This window comes from Salvelinus sp. IW2-2015, linkage group LG23 (genome assembly GCF_002910315.2).
Source record: "Salvelinus sp. IW2-2015 linkage group LG23, ASM291031v2, whole genome shotgun sequence".
Lineage (NCBI taxonomy): Eukaryota > Metazoa > Chordata > Actinopteri > Salmoniformes > Salmonidae > Salvelinus > Salvelinus sp. IW2-2015.
In genome coordinates this window covers 44,108,375-44,125,860 of record NC_036863.1, presented here as the reverse complement: position 1 = coordinate 44,125,860, position 17,486 = coordinate 44,108,375, and the positions used below count along the sequence as shown (strand labels likewise).

General features: G+C 41.5%; 1 protein-coding gene across 1 annotated transcript in view; it reads right to left on the bottom strand.

Moving 5' to 3' along the window:
- Positions 1-17,146, bottom strand: part of LOC111950363 (eukaryotic initiation factor 4A-I) — a 35,940-nt gene extending 18,794 nt beyond the window's left edge. The window contains exons 1-6 of the mRNA XM_023967873.2: positions 17,036-17,146; positions 7,591-7,648; positions 7,245-7,377; positions 6,475-6,614; positions 5,605-5,773; positions 3,630-3,739 (exon numbers count right to left, since the gene is read on the bottom strand). Coding sequence (XP_023823641.1) covers positions 3,630-3,739; positions 5,605-5,773; positions 6,475-6,614; positions 7,245-7,377; positions 7,591-7,648; positions 17,036-17,058 — 633 coding nt within the window. The 5' untranslated portion in view covers positions 17,059-17,146. The remainder of the gene's footprint in view (positions 1-3,629; positions 3,740-5,604; positions 5,774-6,474; positions 6,615-7,244; positions 7,378-7,590; positions 7,649-17,035) is intronic.
- Positions 17,147-17,486: the final 340 nt, after the last annotated feature.

Here is a 17,486-nt window from a genome sequence, read left to right as displayed (position 1 = left end):
GCTCGGGCTGCAGCTGCAATGAATGAGTAGCCAAGTATCGATAGCCCTGCGTTTTATTATTATTAGCAGCTCATCGTGTCAAATTCTAATATTAAGGAATATTTAACTTTCTTTGGTCATAGGAACAACATGAATTTGTGCATGAGGCAGATGCGGTGCGACTCGAGTTTCGCCATCAGGTGGAAGACGGTGTCCCCTCTCTCTGGTCAGTCTCACCGGAGGAAAGGAAGGAGAGCAGGGACTGTGAGAGGCAGTTGGGGAAAATAGTTTTGAATGGTCATCCAATTCGGAAACTCTGACTTTTCGACCTGAAGATCACTGACGTCGTGATTTGACCTCGTTGACCATCAGATGCAGGTACCATCAGTCCAGTAAAATAAAATAAGCTAATTATTTCAATTCATGCTCCACAGTGCCTCACAAGTGCTAAACCAACTGATCTATTTGTTATCAAAGCTCGAGTTTTGAAATTTAATATGGTCTGATTAACAATATTGGCAGGCCAATCCCTTAGCCAATATGCTGTGATAATGTATTAGGCCTACTGCCCAAACAATATCAGCTTGCTTTTTGACAGCGAAAGTGATCTTGACTCAGAAAAGGTTGGTGACCACTGTCCTAGTCTATTCATGGAACCGATGTCTTCAGGCCAGTCTTGCGAGCACAGGTTGCCTACTCTTCGGTTTTGCCTCATATTAAATTACAGTAGACTACCTGTAGCCTGTATTGATTACACGTTTCAGCCTCGGCTACGGCATGTTTGTTTGTTTATCTGTCTGTTAGGGTAGGCTACACTACAGTTTTTAAATGCCGACATGGAGCCTTCTTTGGTGATATGAATGGACATTTTACTTGTCTGTAAAGGAATGCCCCTTTTGAAGCGGGACTAAAGTCCATCAATAGGCAACCAGAACTGTCAATCAAATAATCTTGAGATGCTCTGCTAAAAAAAATTGTTTGTTAAACACAAAGACATTTATATTTATAGTGAACAAAGATATAAACCAACATGCAACAATTTCAAGGAGTTTACTAGTTAGATTTGACTGAGTTACAGTTCATATAAGGAAATCAGTCAATTGAAATGAATTCATTAGGCCCTAATCGAAGGGCTGACTGGAAATAAAGATATGCATATGTTGGTCACATATACAGTACCAGTCAAAAGTTTGGACACACCTACAGATTCCAGGGTTTTTATTTTCTACATTGTAGAATGATAGTGAAGACATCAAAACTATGAAATAATACGCCATCCCATCTGGATTGGGCTTAGTGGGACTATCATTTGTTTTTCAACAGGACAATGACCCAAAACACACCTCCAGACTGTGTAAGGGCTATTTCACCAAGAAGGAGAGTGATGGAGTGCTGCATCAGATGACCTGGCCTCCACAATCACCCGACCTCAACCCAATTGAGGTGGTTTGGGATGAGTTGGACCGCAGAGTGAAGGAAATGCAGCCAACAGGTGCTCAGCACATGTGGGAACACCTTCAAGATTGTTGGAAAAGCATTCCAGATGAAGCTGGTTGAGAGAATGCCAAGAGTGTGCAAAGCTGTCATCAAGGCAGAGGGTGGCAACTTTGAAGAATCTCAAATACAAAATATGTTGATTTGTTTAACACTTTTTGGGTTACTACTGTACACTATTCCATATGTGTTACTTCATAGTTTTGATGTCTTCATTATTATTCTACAATGTAGAAAATAGTACAAATAAAGAAAAACCCTGGAATGAGTAGGTGTGTCCAAGCTTTTGACTGGTACTGTACCACATCTCCGTCACAGAGTTAATCAAGCTGTTGATTGTGGCCTATGGAATGCTGTCCCACTCATCTTCAATAGCTGTGCGAAGTTGCTGGATATTGACTTGTGTAATGATCATGCTGTTTAATCAGCTTCTTGATATGCCATACCCATCAAGTGGATGGATTATCTTCACACAGGAGAAATGCTCACTAACAGGGATGTAAACACATTCGTGCACAAAATTTGAGCGAAATAAGCTTTTTGTGCATATGAAACATTTCAGTGATCTTTTATTTCAGCTCATGGGACCAACACTTTACGTGTTGCATTTATATTTTTGTTCAGTATATAACTTCATTGCCTGGCCCTAGCGGTCAAACAAACGTAACAGGACCATTATACTGCATTGTAAGTTCACCTGGAATTGTATGACTTTTTCTTATCGTTTAACACACTTGAAGGCCTTACTCACGTTGGCCACAGAGATAGGGAGCACACAGTCCTCGTTAGCGGCGGTGGCCCAATTTGCTTGTTTTCCTCAAAGTGGGCGAAGAAAAGGTGTTTAGCTTGCCCAGGAGTGAGGCATCGGTGTTCGCGACGTGGCTGGCTTTCCCATTATAATCTGTGATTGTCTGTCTGGAGTCCTTGCCACATGCATCTTGTGTCTGAGCCGTTAGATTACAACTCCACTTTGTCCCTGTATTATAATTTCGCCTCATTGCCTTACGGAGGTCATAGCTGTTCCCAGTCACCGTGTCGTGGTTAAATGTGGTGGTTCGCGCTTTCAGTTTTGCGAATGCTGCCATCTATCCACTGTTTTTGGTTTGGATAATTGCTAATCGTCAAAGTAGGAACAACATACTCTAAGCACTTCCTGATGAATCCAGTCACCAAGTCAGTGTATACGTCAATACTATTCCCAGAGGCGAACCGGAAACATTTCCCAGTCCGAGTGATCAAAACAGTCTTGAAGCATAGATTCCGATTGGTCAGACCAACATTGAACAGCCCTTACCACGGGTGCTTCATGCATAAGTTTCTGTCTATTTATTTCCTTTATTAAAGTCAACAGCTACAATAAATGCGGCCTCAGGATATGCGGTTTCTAGTTTGCACAAAGTCCGGTGTAGTTCCTTGAGAGCCATTGCGGTGTCTGCTTGGGGGGATATACATGGCAGTGACAACCGAAGAAAATTCTCTCTGGAGGTAATGCGGTTGGCATTTAATGGTGAGGTATACTTGATCGGGTGAACAAAAGGCCTTGAGTTGGTGTACGTTACCACAATCACTCCATGAGTTGTTAAATCATGAGACATACCCCTCCACCTTTGTTTTTACCAAATGGTTATTTCTTCCTGTCCGCGCAATGAACAGAGAACCTCGCTGGCTGTATGGAGACAATAAATCCAGAGCCATGATTCTGTAAAACTGAGTATGTTACAGTCCCTTATGTCTCTCTGAAAGGAGATCTTCGGCCTGAGCTCGTTAGTAAGTAATATACTATGAAGCAGTGGATGATTTGCTCGCCGACTGAGCCTGACTAGAACCCTACTTCTCCCTCTCCTCCAACGTCAACGGTTTGGTGTAACACCCAGGATGAATGGGGCTGCCTCGGGAAGGATCCAGGTCAGAGAAGTCAAATTTCTGGTCAGTGGCCACCGATAGAATGTCCAAAAGTTATTTTCGGCTGTAGGAAATAATACTACAAACATTCTGAGCAAATAATGTAAGAAATAACACTCCGAAAATGTCTGCAAAGTTGTCTAGGAGCTAGAAACGGGGTGACCGTGTCTGTCGGCGCAATTTTGTCATGGTCATAGCTTTCTAACGGACTGTTTGACAGTCTGTGCCCTTACTTGTGCGTGTGGTCCTCTTACCTGTGTGCTGGTGCCAAGCTTCTGGAAAATTTCATAGATCTGGTCCTTGAAACCCCGGCTTAACATCTCATCAGCCTCGTCCAGGACAAACATCTTGATGTACTTAGCAGCTGTAGGGGGAAGATGAGCACTTAGTTCAGACAACTTGAACACAAAATAGTCCAATCCCAATACTCCATTCAGTAAACAAATAATTAAATAGAACATACTGATGTAAACAACAACTTGAGAAAAGTATGACATAAACAGTTATGTTATCTCCAGGGGTTAGAACCGAGATTATTTTCCAATCGTTTCGTTCCGAACAGAACAATTATTTTGTTCGTTCCGTTCCACTGTTCCAACCAATAAAATAAAGTTCGGAACCGGTTCGAGCCAAAATAAAGTAACAGTTTATATCGTTCCTTTCAGTTCCTTTTTAAACTTGAGAAATATTTTTAAAAATTAACATTTAGTTTGCCATTACATTACCTTACCAATCAGTGGGGATAGAGCAGCTTAATTGCTATGGAGCAGGCAAGCTATTTACATGCATTGGACAGATGTGTAGGGTGCGAGATGTGCCAGAAATGTTGTGGGTGGGGAGAGAGCGAGAGAGGGTGGAGGAAGAGGCTTGAAGTGCTGGGCATGTTGTTGTGACAAGCATTTATACAATTATACCAACGCAGGAGCAGCTTCTATGAATGAATTTTGAATATCTTTGAACTTCAGAGTTGGCTCAACGTTGGACCAGCTAGCTAGCTAGTAAGCAATCATGTGTGTGCAGAGCAGCACCAGAATTTTAATTTAAAACAAGTCTTACCTTTTTGTAGTTAATAAATCCAATGTGAAGCATGTAAACAGTATCCTTAACTAGCATTGAATAGGTTAATCTATTCTAAATTAAAAATCTCTCACCTCGTTTGTGAATCACGCTTGTAACGTCAGTAGGCTACGAGACTATGCTTCGGAGGGGGAGGGGCAGGTTGTCTACACGCACACATACTGGCAAAGATTTTCAGCTGGCAGGCAGACAGACACGGGAATAGATTTCTGAGTGGCAAAGTGTGGGCTTTGCATAGACACTTTGTTGCGTTTTTTTGTGGGACTGAAAAAAATGCCCGAGAACGTAAAAATAATTTATTTCTTTTTTTAAATAGAGTCGATTGATGCACCCGTGCTTCACATCTGTAAAACCTAATATGTCACCAATATCGAAAGTGGAGATTCCCACGAACACGACAGTCTCTGTTGTTGGGGTCTATGATATCCACAAGCTTTACGGCAGTTGTCTGAACTCTGTCGCAGATGTCCTCATTTCGAAGAGGTCTTCTCAAAAAACTGATTGTCCAGACCGAACCGTTGGAGCTACAAACTAATATGCCACCAATATCAAAAGGGGACTCTCACAAAAAAGAAGTTGTCGGTTGTTCTGCTCTATGCCAGTACCGGGCTGTAAAAATGGCAAAAAAGTGCATTAGGGGGTCAAATGTGCCAAAAGGTTAAAAAAACACTTCAAAACCTTGTTCCTTATGATTTATTTTTTTACTTTGTGTTTTGCCATTTATGAATGGTGTTATTCAATGCGTTTCTATGGGTTATAGCAGTAAAGTCTAAATTCAATGTTTCATAAAAAAAATAAAAAAATATATACCTACAGAGGTCCTAAAATTCCAAATCAAATGGCTAAATTATACATTTTATGATCATTTTAAAACAATTTCATATGTTAGCTTATTAAATATTGCGATCTAAGGGATTAGACCTACAGGGTTAACCAGTACCCATGCTTTTAAAATAACCGTTCTGTTCCGGAACAGTATAGATCACTTTCGTTCGCTGTTCTGATTCTGTTCTTCGGGAAAAAAATATTTTCTGGTTCTGTTCCCTGAACCGGTTCCAACCTCTTGTTATCTATACAAATCTGGTCACAAAAATAAGAAAATGAATGCAGAATAACACAAAAGTAAACAAAGACCCTGAGGTCATTACTCACAGAGGAACTTGCGGTTCAACATGTCAAACACGCGGCCTGGCGTTCCAACCACTATGTTCGGAGCCTCAGCCTGGAGCTTTGTCACCTCGTTACGGACGTTTGTGCCGCCAATACAGGCATGGCAGGAGGCTCCCATGTAGTCACCGAGGGCCAGGATCACCTTTTGGATCTATTAAAGAGGAGAGGGAGTCAATACAATTTATTAAAACCCTTTTTCACATCCGCAGTTGTCACAAAGTGCTTTTAGAGTAACCCAGCCTAGACCCCAGAGAGCAAGCAGAAGCACAGTGGCAAGAGAAAGCTCCCCCTCTGGCACACATTTTACTACATTTACATGCACACAATACTCATGAAGACCCACATTACAATTCTATTCCATATGTTCTTAGTCGAGGTAATTCCATGGTCAAGATACTTTTAGCTTTTTCATACGAATTCGTATTACTTTGGCAAGCAACAATATTCATAAGGAATCAGATTTTTGCAACTCAATTATGAGTTTGTGCGCATAGCATGAACCAGCCTGTTGCTCACTGCACCGAGTCGGCTGGGATGAATATGGCATTGTCCCTTTCCCCTTGTCAGATATAACACTCAGTGCCACTCAACGACACTTCCTTGTCCAGAGACAGAGATGGCACAATATAGTACATGGTTTGATTCACACTATGGAGCAGAGCCGAGCCACGCTTTACCGTGCTGGTCTGGTTACTCATCCACCATAGTTGCTAGAACCGTACTGGAAAGGACCATGTCATATTAAAATACCAGAGGCACCATGGTACAGCATCGGTACGACTGTGTAAAGGGTACAGGAGTTGCATTCACAGTTAACTGTTTTTAGGGCAATTTAATGTTTGTGCAACCTGCCTGCTGAGCCAGCTCTCGGGTAGGAGCGAGGACCAGGGCCTGGGTGCCCTTCAGCTCGATATCAATCTGCTGGAGGATGGAGATGGCGAACGTGGCAGTCTTCCCTGTGCCGGACTGGGCCTGTGCAATGACATCATAACCTGGTGGAGAATGAAGGGTCGTATTCATTTGTTCACACCGTAGCCAAACATTTTGTAACAGAAAAGAAAAACAAGTGTTTCTTATTGGACAAATTCAGGTAGGTCCCTCCCTGTTTCATCCCATTTGGTTCCTAGTTGCTAAAACCAAGGATACGCTTTAAAGGCATTTGGGTCACTCTGTCTTGAAGCTTAGGAAATGTGTACGCTTAATCATTAACTTGCATGAAAATAATAAAAAATGTAAAGGCAAGATTGTGAACGTCTCCAAACCTGACCGGTAGGATACTCTGGAATAAAGGGCAGTATAGTATGATCTCTCAAGAAAACCTTATGTTCTACACAGGAATTAAGACGAATAAGTAATTAAATAAAGGTTAAATGTTTGTTTTTTTAAATACAATTTTTAAGTAAGTAAGTACAGATGCCCATGCAACTTCAGTCAGCGACAATTTAGGCTAGATCATCTTGAAGCAAAAAGCAATGTTCAAGAATCAACACATAATAGGCATTTTGGAACCTTAGCTTATACCCATCTTGAAAAAGGTCTGACTGAGACGTGAACAAAATAAACAACTTGCAGAGGTTATATCCTGTGTGTGTGAGTTTATATTTGAGGAAGCTTGTACTTACCCTTGATACAAGGGAGGATGGCCCTCTGCTGAATGGCAGAGGGTTTCTCAAAACCATAGGCATAGATTCCTCTCAGGAGAGTCTCACGCAGGGCCATCTCATCGAAGCTGTCCACGATCTCATTCCAGTTACTCTGTGGAGATTTTTTTTTCGTAGAACGCGGTCAGTATAAATAGCACGCCGGTACTATTTTTTTAGCCAGCGGAGACAGAAAACCAAGTGTGAGATACATGCATCTTTTCTTCCATTCCATTAGACAACATGCCATTCGATATTCAACAATGCAACCTGTCCTTTATCCAACATTTAACAAAGTGTAGCTTGACACACACACACAAACACTTACCTCAATGATGCCATCTGGCTCCATGCCCTCTGGGCCATTGTCTCTGTTGGAGAGGTCTCTGTAGGATAACGTTCAATGTTGATACATGTCATGTTGCATACATTTGCTAATTAGAATGATATCTTGGGAAAAAACGAAATTTCTAAACAAAAATCTATAAGGGGTCTGCCAGAATGTGATTGGCTCATTACAATGATTGCATTGAGGCAGCCATGTTCAATAAACTTGCATATCGTTGCTGACGAACAGCAATGCAAAAGCTGGGGCACACACCTAACTTGCGTGATACATTCTGAGGACGAGGTGAAGCAAGAAGCTCCACTCCCTTCAATCTGTCAATGTGAAAATACAGCGATACGCAGACCAATTGGGGATTTTTTATGGAGGTCTATGAGTGTCAGATTTGGTCAACAACATTTTTTATTGCTAATTTGCTAAAATGGCTTATTTGATCTAATATAAGTTCCGTAATGTTTAGTTTGTTATGAACGTACTGATATAAGTGGACGCACATGGTATCTCCGCAACTTTGAGAAAAACTATGCCCTCTCATTGGCTAGAATTTTCCACCTGATCTCGCCTCCTTCTGCCTGACTTTCCGCCAACGACTCCCATTGTTAGGGCATAGATAAGACGGATCTTGTCATTACATAAAGCAGGGGTGCACAATTAGAATTCAAAGAGGTCCAGTGATTAACAACAGGTCCAAACCATTAAAATGTCTAATGTGCGCTATGTTTTGGGGGCATATGTAGTTCTTGTATATGTATAGCTAATAAACAAAGTACTACATTTCAATAACATTTCAACAATATTTATTGCACATTGTCAATGTAGACACATTAAACATGAGGTAAAAATAAATATGCAGAGTAATCATAAATAAAAGTAGGCCTATCACAAATGTTTTCACTTCAAGTAAAACAAGACTGCATCTTCACAAAAAAATAAGAGCGCCTGTTTCTGAAAAAAGTGCTTTGACTTTTGAACAAATAAGAAACCACAGGTTTAATATTTATCTTTATGACTCTCTCCCACTTCACTTCTCCATCTCTCTTCTTTAGTGAGAGAAATAGGCTTTTGCTTGCCCTGCCAGTCATTTGAACCTTGGCTGGAATGGAGTCAGTGCCATTCTCAAGCACATATGTAGGTGCTCATTGGTGAGTCTAGAACAGTACTTATTTTTAATGATGTTCATAGTGGAGAAAGAAGACTCACAACTGTATGTGGAGCCAAACATGTTCAAGGTGTGTAGTGCTACTTTGGTTAGACCAGGGGAAACAGTCTCAGACCTGTTTTCTGCCTGCAGCCAGAAAGGGTCATGATCAGTTAGTTGAAAGTGCTCTCTTAGTGCAACATTTGCTTGCAGATCAATCAGTTCCATCTGTAGAGATCCAGCATGTGCCCACTTGAAGGTCTGTGTCACCTCCTCTGAAAATCCCCTGACATCTGTGATGAGGAATGGATTCTCGATTAGAAGGAGATGCGATCCAAGGCTGAAGCTGTCAAAGCGATTTCTGAAGTTTCCAATCAGCTTATCTATGAAGTCAACATGAGAAGCATCTCTCTCACGCCGAATCTGTTCCTGCACTTTTGAGAAGTGTGCACAGTCTCCTTGAAGATCTTCATTGAACACTTCCAGTTTCCTCTGGAAGGAGAGGACAGATGTCATCAGATCACAAACTGAATTGTTCTCGCCCTGTAGTTTCACATTGAGCTCATTAAGGTGTGATGTGATGTTTACCAAAAAAGCAACAATATCCATTTTGCTCGTCTTGCAACAAAAGTGAAAACTGTGTTGCCTTCTGACTCTTGAGCTGTACTAGGAAAGCTGTTATATCCATTTGAATGGACCAAAAGCGTTTCAACACCCTGCCTTTACTGAGCCATCTTACGTTGTTGTGCAGCCATAGGTCATTTGCATTTGCCTCAACTTCTTTCAGGAATTCTCTCAGCAGGCGATGTTGATGAGACGAGGATGCCCTGAGGAAGTGAATGAGTTTCATCATTGTATTCATCACTTCAGCATACTCTTCTGACAGATTGGCGCAGAGGACAGACTGATGAATGATGCAGTGGTAAGCTGTGAGATCAGGGTTTTCCTCTTTCAGCCGTGCCACAGCTCCTCTCTCTCTTCCTGTCATGGCAGGGGCCCCGTCTGAGGTGATAGAGACCACTTGTTTTAGATCTATCCCCCTCTTTCTCAGCATCTCCTTTCTGGCCATGTATATGTCCTTTCCTCTTGTATGTGTCTCGAGTGGTGTTACACCTAACAGGTCTTCACAGAATTCCTTCTTCTCTGTGTGGTAAAATCTAACATACACCAGAAGCTGGGCATTATCACTCACATCAGTAGATCCATCAACAGCTAATGCAATGCATGGTGCACCCCGAATAGCTTCATTATGCTGCAATAATACATCCTCTGTTAGTATTTCACTCTTTCTTGCTGTTGTTGTACGTGACATTGGGATTTGCTTGGATCTTTTCACACAGCTCGTCTTTTTGTTTACCGTCAAGTAAAGTTTCAGCGACAGCATTCATGCACTCCATCGCCACTCCAGTAAAACGGATTTTGGTGTTGACCCAAAATCCAAGCTATTTTTAGTGAACATTCACTTGCACGTTGTTGGGCAGTGAATGCATGGGAGAGGACTCTGGTGAACCGATCATACTGGGCTTTGAGTTTGTTTATTTTGCGTGCCCTCACCTCAGACTGCTGTGGATATGTTTGCTCAAAAGATCTGTGCTTTGTCTCGTAGTGTCGCGTCACGTTGGCACTTTTTATTAGAGCCACGGTCTCTGAACATATCAGGCAGAGTGGTTGGACACTCGCTGCGGGAAGGATAAAGGCATATTTGTCTGTCCACTCCTCTTTGAAAGCTCAATTTTCTGTATCGACTTTCCTGACTTTTGCGCACGCCATTCGATCATTTCTCCTCTCGCTTCCGCCTTTGCTTCTCTTGCGGTCTCTCTCTCTCTGACAACATCAGTCTCCTAACATGCATTGTAAACATTCGCTTTGATTGGCTGAGTTTCGTGAAGTGATTTAAATAACACACGCGGTTGGACAACACACAGTAGTGTGGGGAACTGTCTGGGACCTTACAATCTGCGCTGTATGTGTACATTGAAAAAAAGGGTTGCTTCATCAGTATTTAATTTAACAATTATTTATGAGAAATGTGTCGACGTCCAGATAGAACCTTCACTCGGAGGTCCGCCAATTGTGCACCTCTGATATAGAGTATCACTAGCTAGGTTGCCAAGCAATTTACGACTATCAGAAAATGTGCATTACATTTTTTTTGCATTTCCCCACCAGAGGTGTGTTTCCATCAGATAAAAGGCTTTGCGTGATGACGCAAAATAAGGTCTATAAATACATAGGCCTACCGGCAGGCTGGAAAATGGGGCTTGTCCATCTGCATTTACCCTATTGGAAACATCCTGATTATTATTATTATTCACAAAAAAATTGTTTAATATTAAAGTATTCTCATTGTAAATATTCTAACTTTTTAACCATAAATGGTAGAGACATGGGGTTTGGACTATTGTTTTTCTAACCTAATGTTCTATTGAGTGGGCATATTTTTCAAAACCTTGAATGAATTTACCATTTTATGGGTGAACACCCTACAAAGTATGTCACTGCCCTTCTAAGACACAAATGTACCTTTAAGAGCTCCGTTGGCCTAAAGGCCAATATGCAGATCCCTCCGTGACCGTTCGGGTGGAGTCCATTTTTTTGATTGGGTGGAGTCCATTTTTTGGAGCAGCGCAACTTTTGGTAACATGATACCCTAGCCGATCCATGTTTCCTAGACTCTTGTTCACAAGGGGGCGATAGCTTTGTTATTTTTTGGTCTTCTCATTTGTGGTGAAAGCAAGGAAGAGTCATCTTCCATTGTTAGTAGTAGTTAGCTGGCTTTAGCCTTTTCAGCTTCCCACATCTCAGATTTATAATTAAATAATATGACCTGGCAAATATTCGTATAGTTGTCAGTGTAACCTACAAAATTATCCTAGTTTGATATGCTGATGGTATGTATTCTCTCCCATATTAGCTAAAAATAGAATGTGATATTATGGTCACAGAGAAAGAAAAAAGCACACGGCAACAGCAGTTAGTAGCGTTTCATAATAGCCTGGAATCATTAGTTATTATTTCTAAACAAAATACCTTTTGGGGGGAATTCAAATAAGCAATAACCAATATTGTTTGGATTATTGTTTGAGCAGTTGCTGAGATTATATTGGGTTATCAATGCAAAATAGGCTACTTTGATGCATAACATACAGTTCAGATCAAGGACCAATGCGACATGGCAATAATAGTAGTACTGGAAAGTTACATCCTGAATGATAAAGTATAGGCTTTGATGTACTTTGCCGGCAGCTACAGCAAAGATTGTAAACTCTTGCTACAGTTGCCTACACACTGCTGTTTGAGTTGAGCGCTGCGGTGTTGCGCATTAAAGACGACTTAATTCCCTTCATTTGAACATCGGAGTGTGAGCAATAATCATTCGTGACAGTTCAGTGCACAATGCGTAACAGAGGAAAATAAAACATTTCGGCTTCAGATCAAAATCGAAGTAAGCATACACTGATTAAAACACCTGTTTTTCTGAGCAATCTTTCAAATGATTAGGACATATAAACGCCTTTATCGGAGTTCCAGTTGTGTATTTGATTTGCACATGTTCTAGCACCAACTGAGCGAGCCTCCCTCTTTAGCGCGACGGAAGTGAGTTTGGACCAACTGAATGGCTGTTTCTCAATATGCATGACCGTGCTCCACTCTCCGAGTACGTTCTTGTGAGGACGAGTGTGGAGAACGCATGAAACATTACATTTGAAAAGGACTCTCACTCCCCCTACTGTATTACCTCACGCTGCACCTCCACATTCACTGAACCTTCTTCTATCCAGGACAACAATAAAGGAAAAACAAGATATACACAAAGCAAGGTAGATGTAATTTTTTTTGTGGGTAGCTAGCTACCAATTCTTCGTGGCTAACTAAGCCCTATTGACTTGACTAAGGCCTTAACCATTCACTGAACATTCTTCCAGCAATAGAGATTAAACAAGCGTTTTACTTCATAACTATCAGCTAGTTATTTGTGAATCATAATAATGTAGCTAAAATAATGGACCTAAAACTAATGTTATTCAAGGTAGATGGCTAGCTAACAATTATTCATGGCTATCTGGCTTGGTAACAGTAGTAGCTAGCCAGTTAGCCCTATTGATTTATTATGGGCTTGCAATCTACGATAAGTAGGCAGGTAAACATGCCAAAATTAACACAGCAGATATTTATTAACATGTCAATATAAAATATTGTAGTCAGCCAATAGGGCTGTCTTGTTCAACCGGAAGTCGTCTGTACTTTCGACCAATCGATTGGTCAACATTTTTAAACAATAACTTTTCCATATATACAGTGCCTTCGGAAAGTACTCAGACACCTTGTCTTGTTACATGCTTATTCTAAAATGTATTAAATAGTTTCCCCCCCTCATCAATCTACACACAATACCCCATAATGACAAAGCAAAAACTGTTTTTTAGAATAATTTTTTTAAACAAAAATATAACATTTACATAAGTAAGTATTCAGACCTTTTACTCAGTACTTTGTTGAAGCACCTTTGGCAGCAATTACAGCTTTGAGTCTTCTTGGGTATGAACGCTACAAGCTTGGCACACCTGTATTTGGGGAGTTTCTCCCATTCTTCTCTGAAGATCCTCTCAAGGTTGGAAGGGGAGCATTATGCACAGCTATTTTCAGGTCTCTCCAGAGATGTTCCATCAGGTTCAAGTCCGGGCTCTGGCGGGCCACTCAAGGACATTCAGAGACTTGTCCAGAACCCACTCCTGAGCTTTATTGGTTGTGTGCTTAGGGTCATTCTCCTGTTGGAAGGTGAACCTTCGCCCAGTCTGAGGTCCTGCACGCTCAGGAGTAGGTTTTCATCAAGGATCTCTCTGTACTTTGCTCTGTTCATCTTTGCCTCGATCCTGACTAGTCTACCAGTCCCTGCCGCTGAAAAACACCCACACAGCATGATGCTGCCACCACCATGCTTCACAGTAGGGATGGTGCCAGGTTTCCTCCAGGCATAACGCTTAGCATTCAACCCAAAGAGTTCAGTCTTGGTTTCATCAAGAGAATCTTGTTTCTCATGGTCTAAGAGTCTTTAGGTGCCTTTTGGCAAACTCCAAGCGGGCTGCCTTTTACTGAGGAGTGACTTCTGTCTAGCCACTCTACCATAAAGGCCTGATTGGTGGAGTGCTGCAGAGATGGTTGTCCTTCTGGAAGGTTCTCCCATCTCCACAGAGGAACTCTAGAGCTCTGTCAGAGTGACCATAGGGTTCTTGGTCAGGGCCCTTCTACCCCAATTGCTCAGTTTGGCCGGCTGGCCAGCTCTAGGAAGAGTCTTGGTGGTTCCAAACTTCTTACATTTAAGAATTATGGAGGTCACTGTGTTCTTGGGGCCCTTCAATGCTGCAGAAATGTTTTGGTACCCTTCCCCAGATCTGTGACTCGACACAATCCTGTCTCGGAGCTCTACGGACAATTTCTTCGACCTCGTGGCTTGGTTTTTTGCTCTGACATGCACTGTCAACTGTGGGACCTTACATAGACAGGTGTGTTCCTTTCCAAATCATGACCAATAAATAGAATTTACCACAGGTGGACTCCAATCAAGTTGTAGAAACATCTCAAGGATGAGCAATGGAAACAGGATGCACCTGACCTCAATTTCAAGTATCATAGCAAAGGGTCTGAATACTTATTTAAATAAGGTATTTCAACAAAAAAATATATATAAATGTGCAAAAAAATCTAAACCTGTTTTCACTTTGTCATTTTGGGGTATTGTGTATAAATTGATGAGGAAATGTTATGTAATTCATTTTTGAATAAGGCTGTAACGTAACAAAATATGAAAAAAGTCAAGGATTCTCTGTTCTGATGAAACCAAGATTGTACTCGTTGGCCTGAAAGCCAAGTGTCACATCTGGAGGAAACCTGGCACCATCCCTATGGTGATGCATGGTGGTGGCAGCATCATGCTGTGGGGATGTTTTTGAGCGGCAGGGACTGGGAGACTAGTCAGGATCGAGGGAACAACGAACGGAGCGAAGTATAGAGACAGGACCTCAGACTGGGGCAAAGGTTCACCTTCCTACAGGACAACAACCTTAAGCACACAGCCAAGGCAATGCGGGAATGGCTTCGGGACAAGTCTCTGAATATCCTTGAGTGGCCCAGCCAGAGCCCGGACTTGAACACGATCAAACATCTCTGGAGAGACCTGAAAATAGCTGTGCAGCAACGCTCCCCATCCAATCTGACAGAGTTTGAGAGGATCTGCAGAGAAGAATGTGAGAAACTCCCAATGTATGATATAAGACTACACCGCTCACGTGATGTGCGCGAGTGTTGCAAAATAAATTTACACATACATGTTATTCAATAATTGCATCCAAACTGCTCCGTGCATCAACGAGCATCCGCGTTGCCAGGCACTCCAATAGAACTTGGTTCTATTTGTGATGCTTCATGCACTGCAAGTCCTGCTCCTCCCATCTCCTTATTGGTTTTTAGGAGCACATACCCACATGGGTGATTGAAATATTTACTGAGGTCCACACTCAAGTCCATTTGGGTGGTAATGCACATTAAAGTTTGTTGCCAACCGCCATATGAAGTCCAAAGAGAACTGAAGGAGGAGAGATTACTAGAAACTAACTTGGTTTACCCTTTTATCTGTGGATTAATTGTCGGAGTAGAGGACCTGGTGCATTTCAGGTAAAATAACATGCCAATGTTTATATCCCAGGACAAATTAGCTAGCAACAGCAAACTAGCTAAATTGCCATGAATGTTTAATGCTTATCGACCTGTCCCCAAATTAATATAGTTCGTTCGGAGTTCGTTTTGATATTTCAACCTGTGTGTCCTGATCGCGTCTGGTGTGGATGGACAAACACAACATGCGCGCGATGGAAGTAGTTTTCACATACAAACTTTATCTAAACTCAATCAAATATGCTACCCAAAAATAGCATGGTCGCTGTGGTAGAACGTTTATTTGCACCGGCATCCATCATGAAAATCTGTCCATGTAAATAGGATTGTTAGGGAAATCGTTCGTGCAAAGCATGTAAACGTTTTAATCGAAATATTATATTAATCCGACTATCCACAATAATCTCATTGTGTGCATGTAACCGTACACAGTGACAGAACCATAACCCCTGAAATGCACATACACATGGTTATTCTAGCAACAATTGTGAAAGAAAACGTTTCCACCGCAATTCGTCACATGATACATTTTACAGACACAAACATATTGGTAGTCTGTCGACATTTATAGCATTGTACCAACAACTTCCTGTTTCCATCACACTTATGTTTTTTTTATGACTTTACTCACATAAAAACTGGATGGAAACGTGTTTTCTGATACATTTGATCACGTCTTCCCAATGCAGACGATTTAGACACGCCCATACAAATACAGTTTATTGTGTTCAGAGGTTTTGAAGAGAACGGCACGAGTGGTCATTGTGAATAACAAAATTGGTGGGGGTTCGTTGGCCAGGCGTTAGTGGAAATTTAAACCCCTAGCCTACTACTAGTAGCTAGCTAGCAAAACGTCACTACTACACATTCAGCAGGGATAACCATACTAATTTAGCTGAAATTAGCCAAATACTAACAGTCAATTAAATGGCCTATCCGATAGCAAATCCTTCCATTTTGTACAAACTCGTACACATAACGTTAACATTTGGGGTAGATAAGAAATGTAACGTTAGCCAGCTAACGTTAGACACTAAATTATCTAGCAATTTAGCTCGAGTTTTGGGATTATTAGACAACGTCCGTTAGCTAATGTAGCTAAGCATGACTAAAGACACTCACTGGGGCAGAACATAATTTGTGCACGATTGCGGGGCTCGCTGGTGGTGAGACAGGCCACCATTTTCCCGCAACCTCTGTCTGGTGTTCGCCTGCCAAATTATAGCTAACGTTAGGTAACGGTAGCTAACTATTTTAGTTAACCGATTAGCAGTTCGCCTTCAAAGTCAGTCAATTCGTGAGCTGACCAGCAAATCAGTGTTTACAATTCATGGCACAATATTCGCTAACTAGCTAGTTAACATGTTATAACGTGATAAAATGTGCAAACGGCTTGGCGTTAGAGACATGTCTAGCAACTCCAACCAGACTACCAGAAGCTAGTTTACAGTTGCTAACGTTGCACTAAAACGACAGCACAAGGAAATCGCTAACGCAAGCTAGATAAAATTGCATGCTGCATTATATAACGGGGGAAAAATCATGAATTCCTGGACTGACAGTGTTATTATATCAACGTATAACTGGTTATAATAAAAAAATTGCTGGGCTCTTTACCTCTCTTCATAATCTGCCGACATTGTCACAAAGGGCGAATACGCCGCAAAAATGTTTTAGGTACCACAACGTGATCTGGAAAGTACAGTTTTGATTGCAGAAGGGGACTATCGTTCAATGTTGGCCACACCCATTGTGATATTTTATTGGGTATGTAAGACGTCATTAAACTTGTGGTCTACGCCTTTTTCAACATAATAGGAGTGAAAGGACGCGTCTTTTCGTTCCACCCCTGCAACAACACCATTGAAGAAACACAAGGGGGAATTAATTCATCGAAGTTCTTAATTATGACGCAGTAGACATCATTTTGGCTCCGGCGAATGACAAAATACAGTGCTGCCAGTACTGAACCTGGCAAAAGATATTCAGGTGCTGAAAACAGTCATGTTCTGGCTAGATTTTTTTCTCCAGAATAATTAAATAAATATTTTAAAGCCACACCATGAGA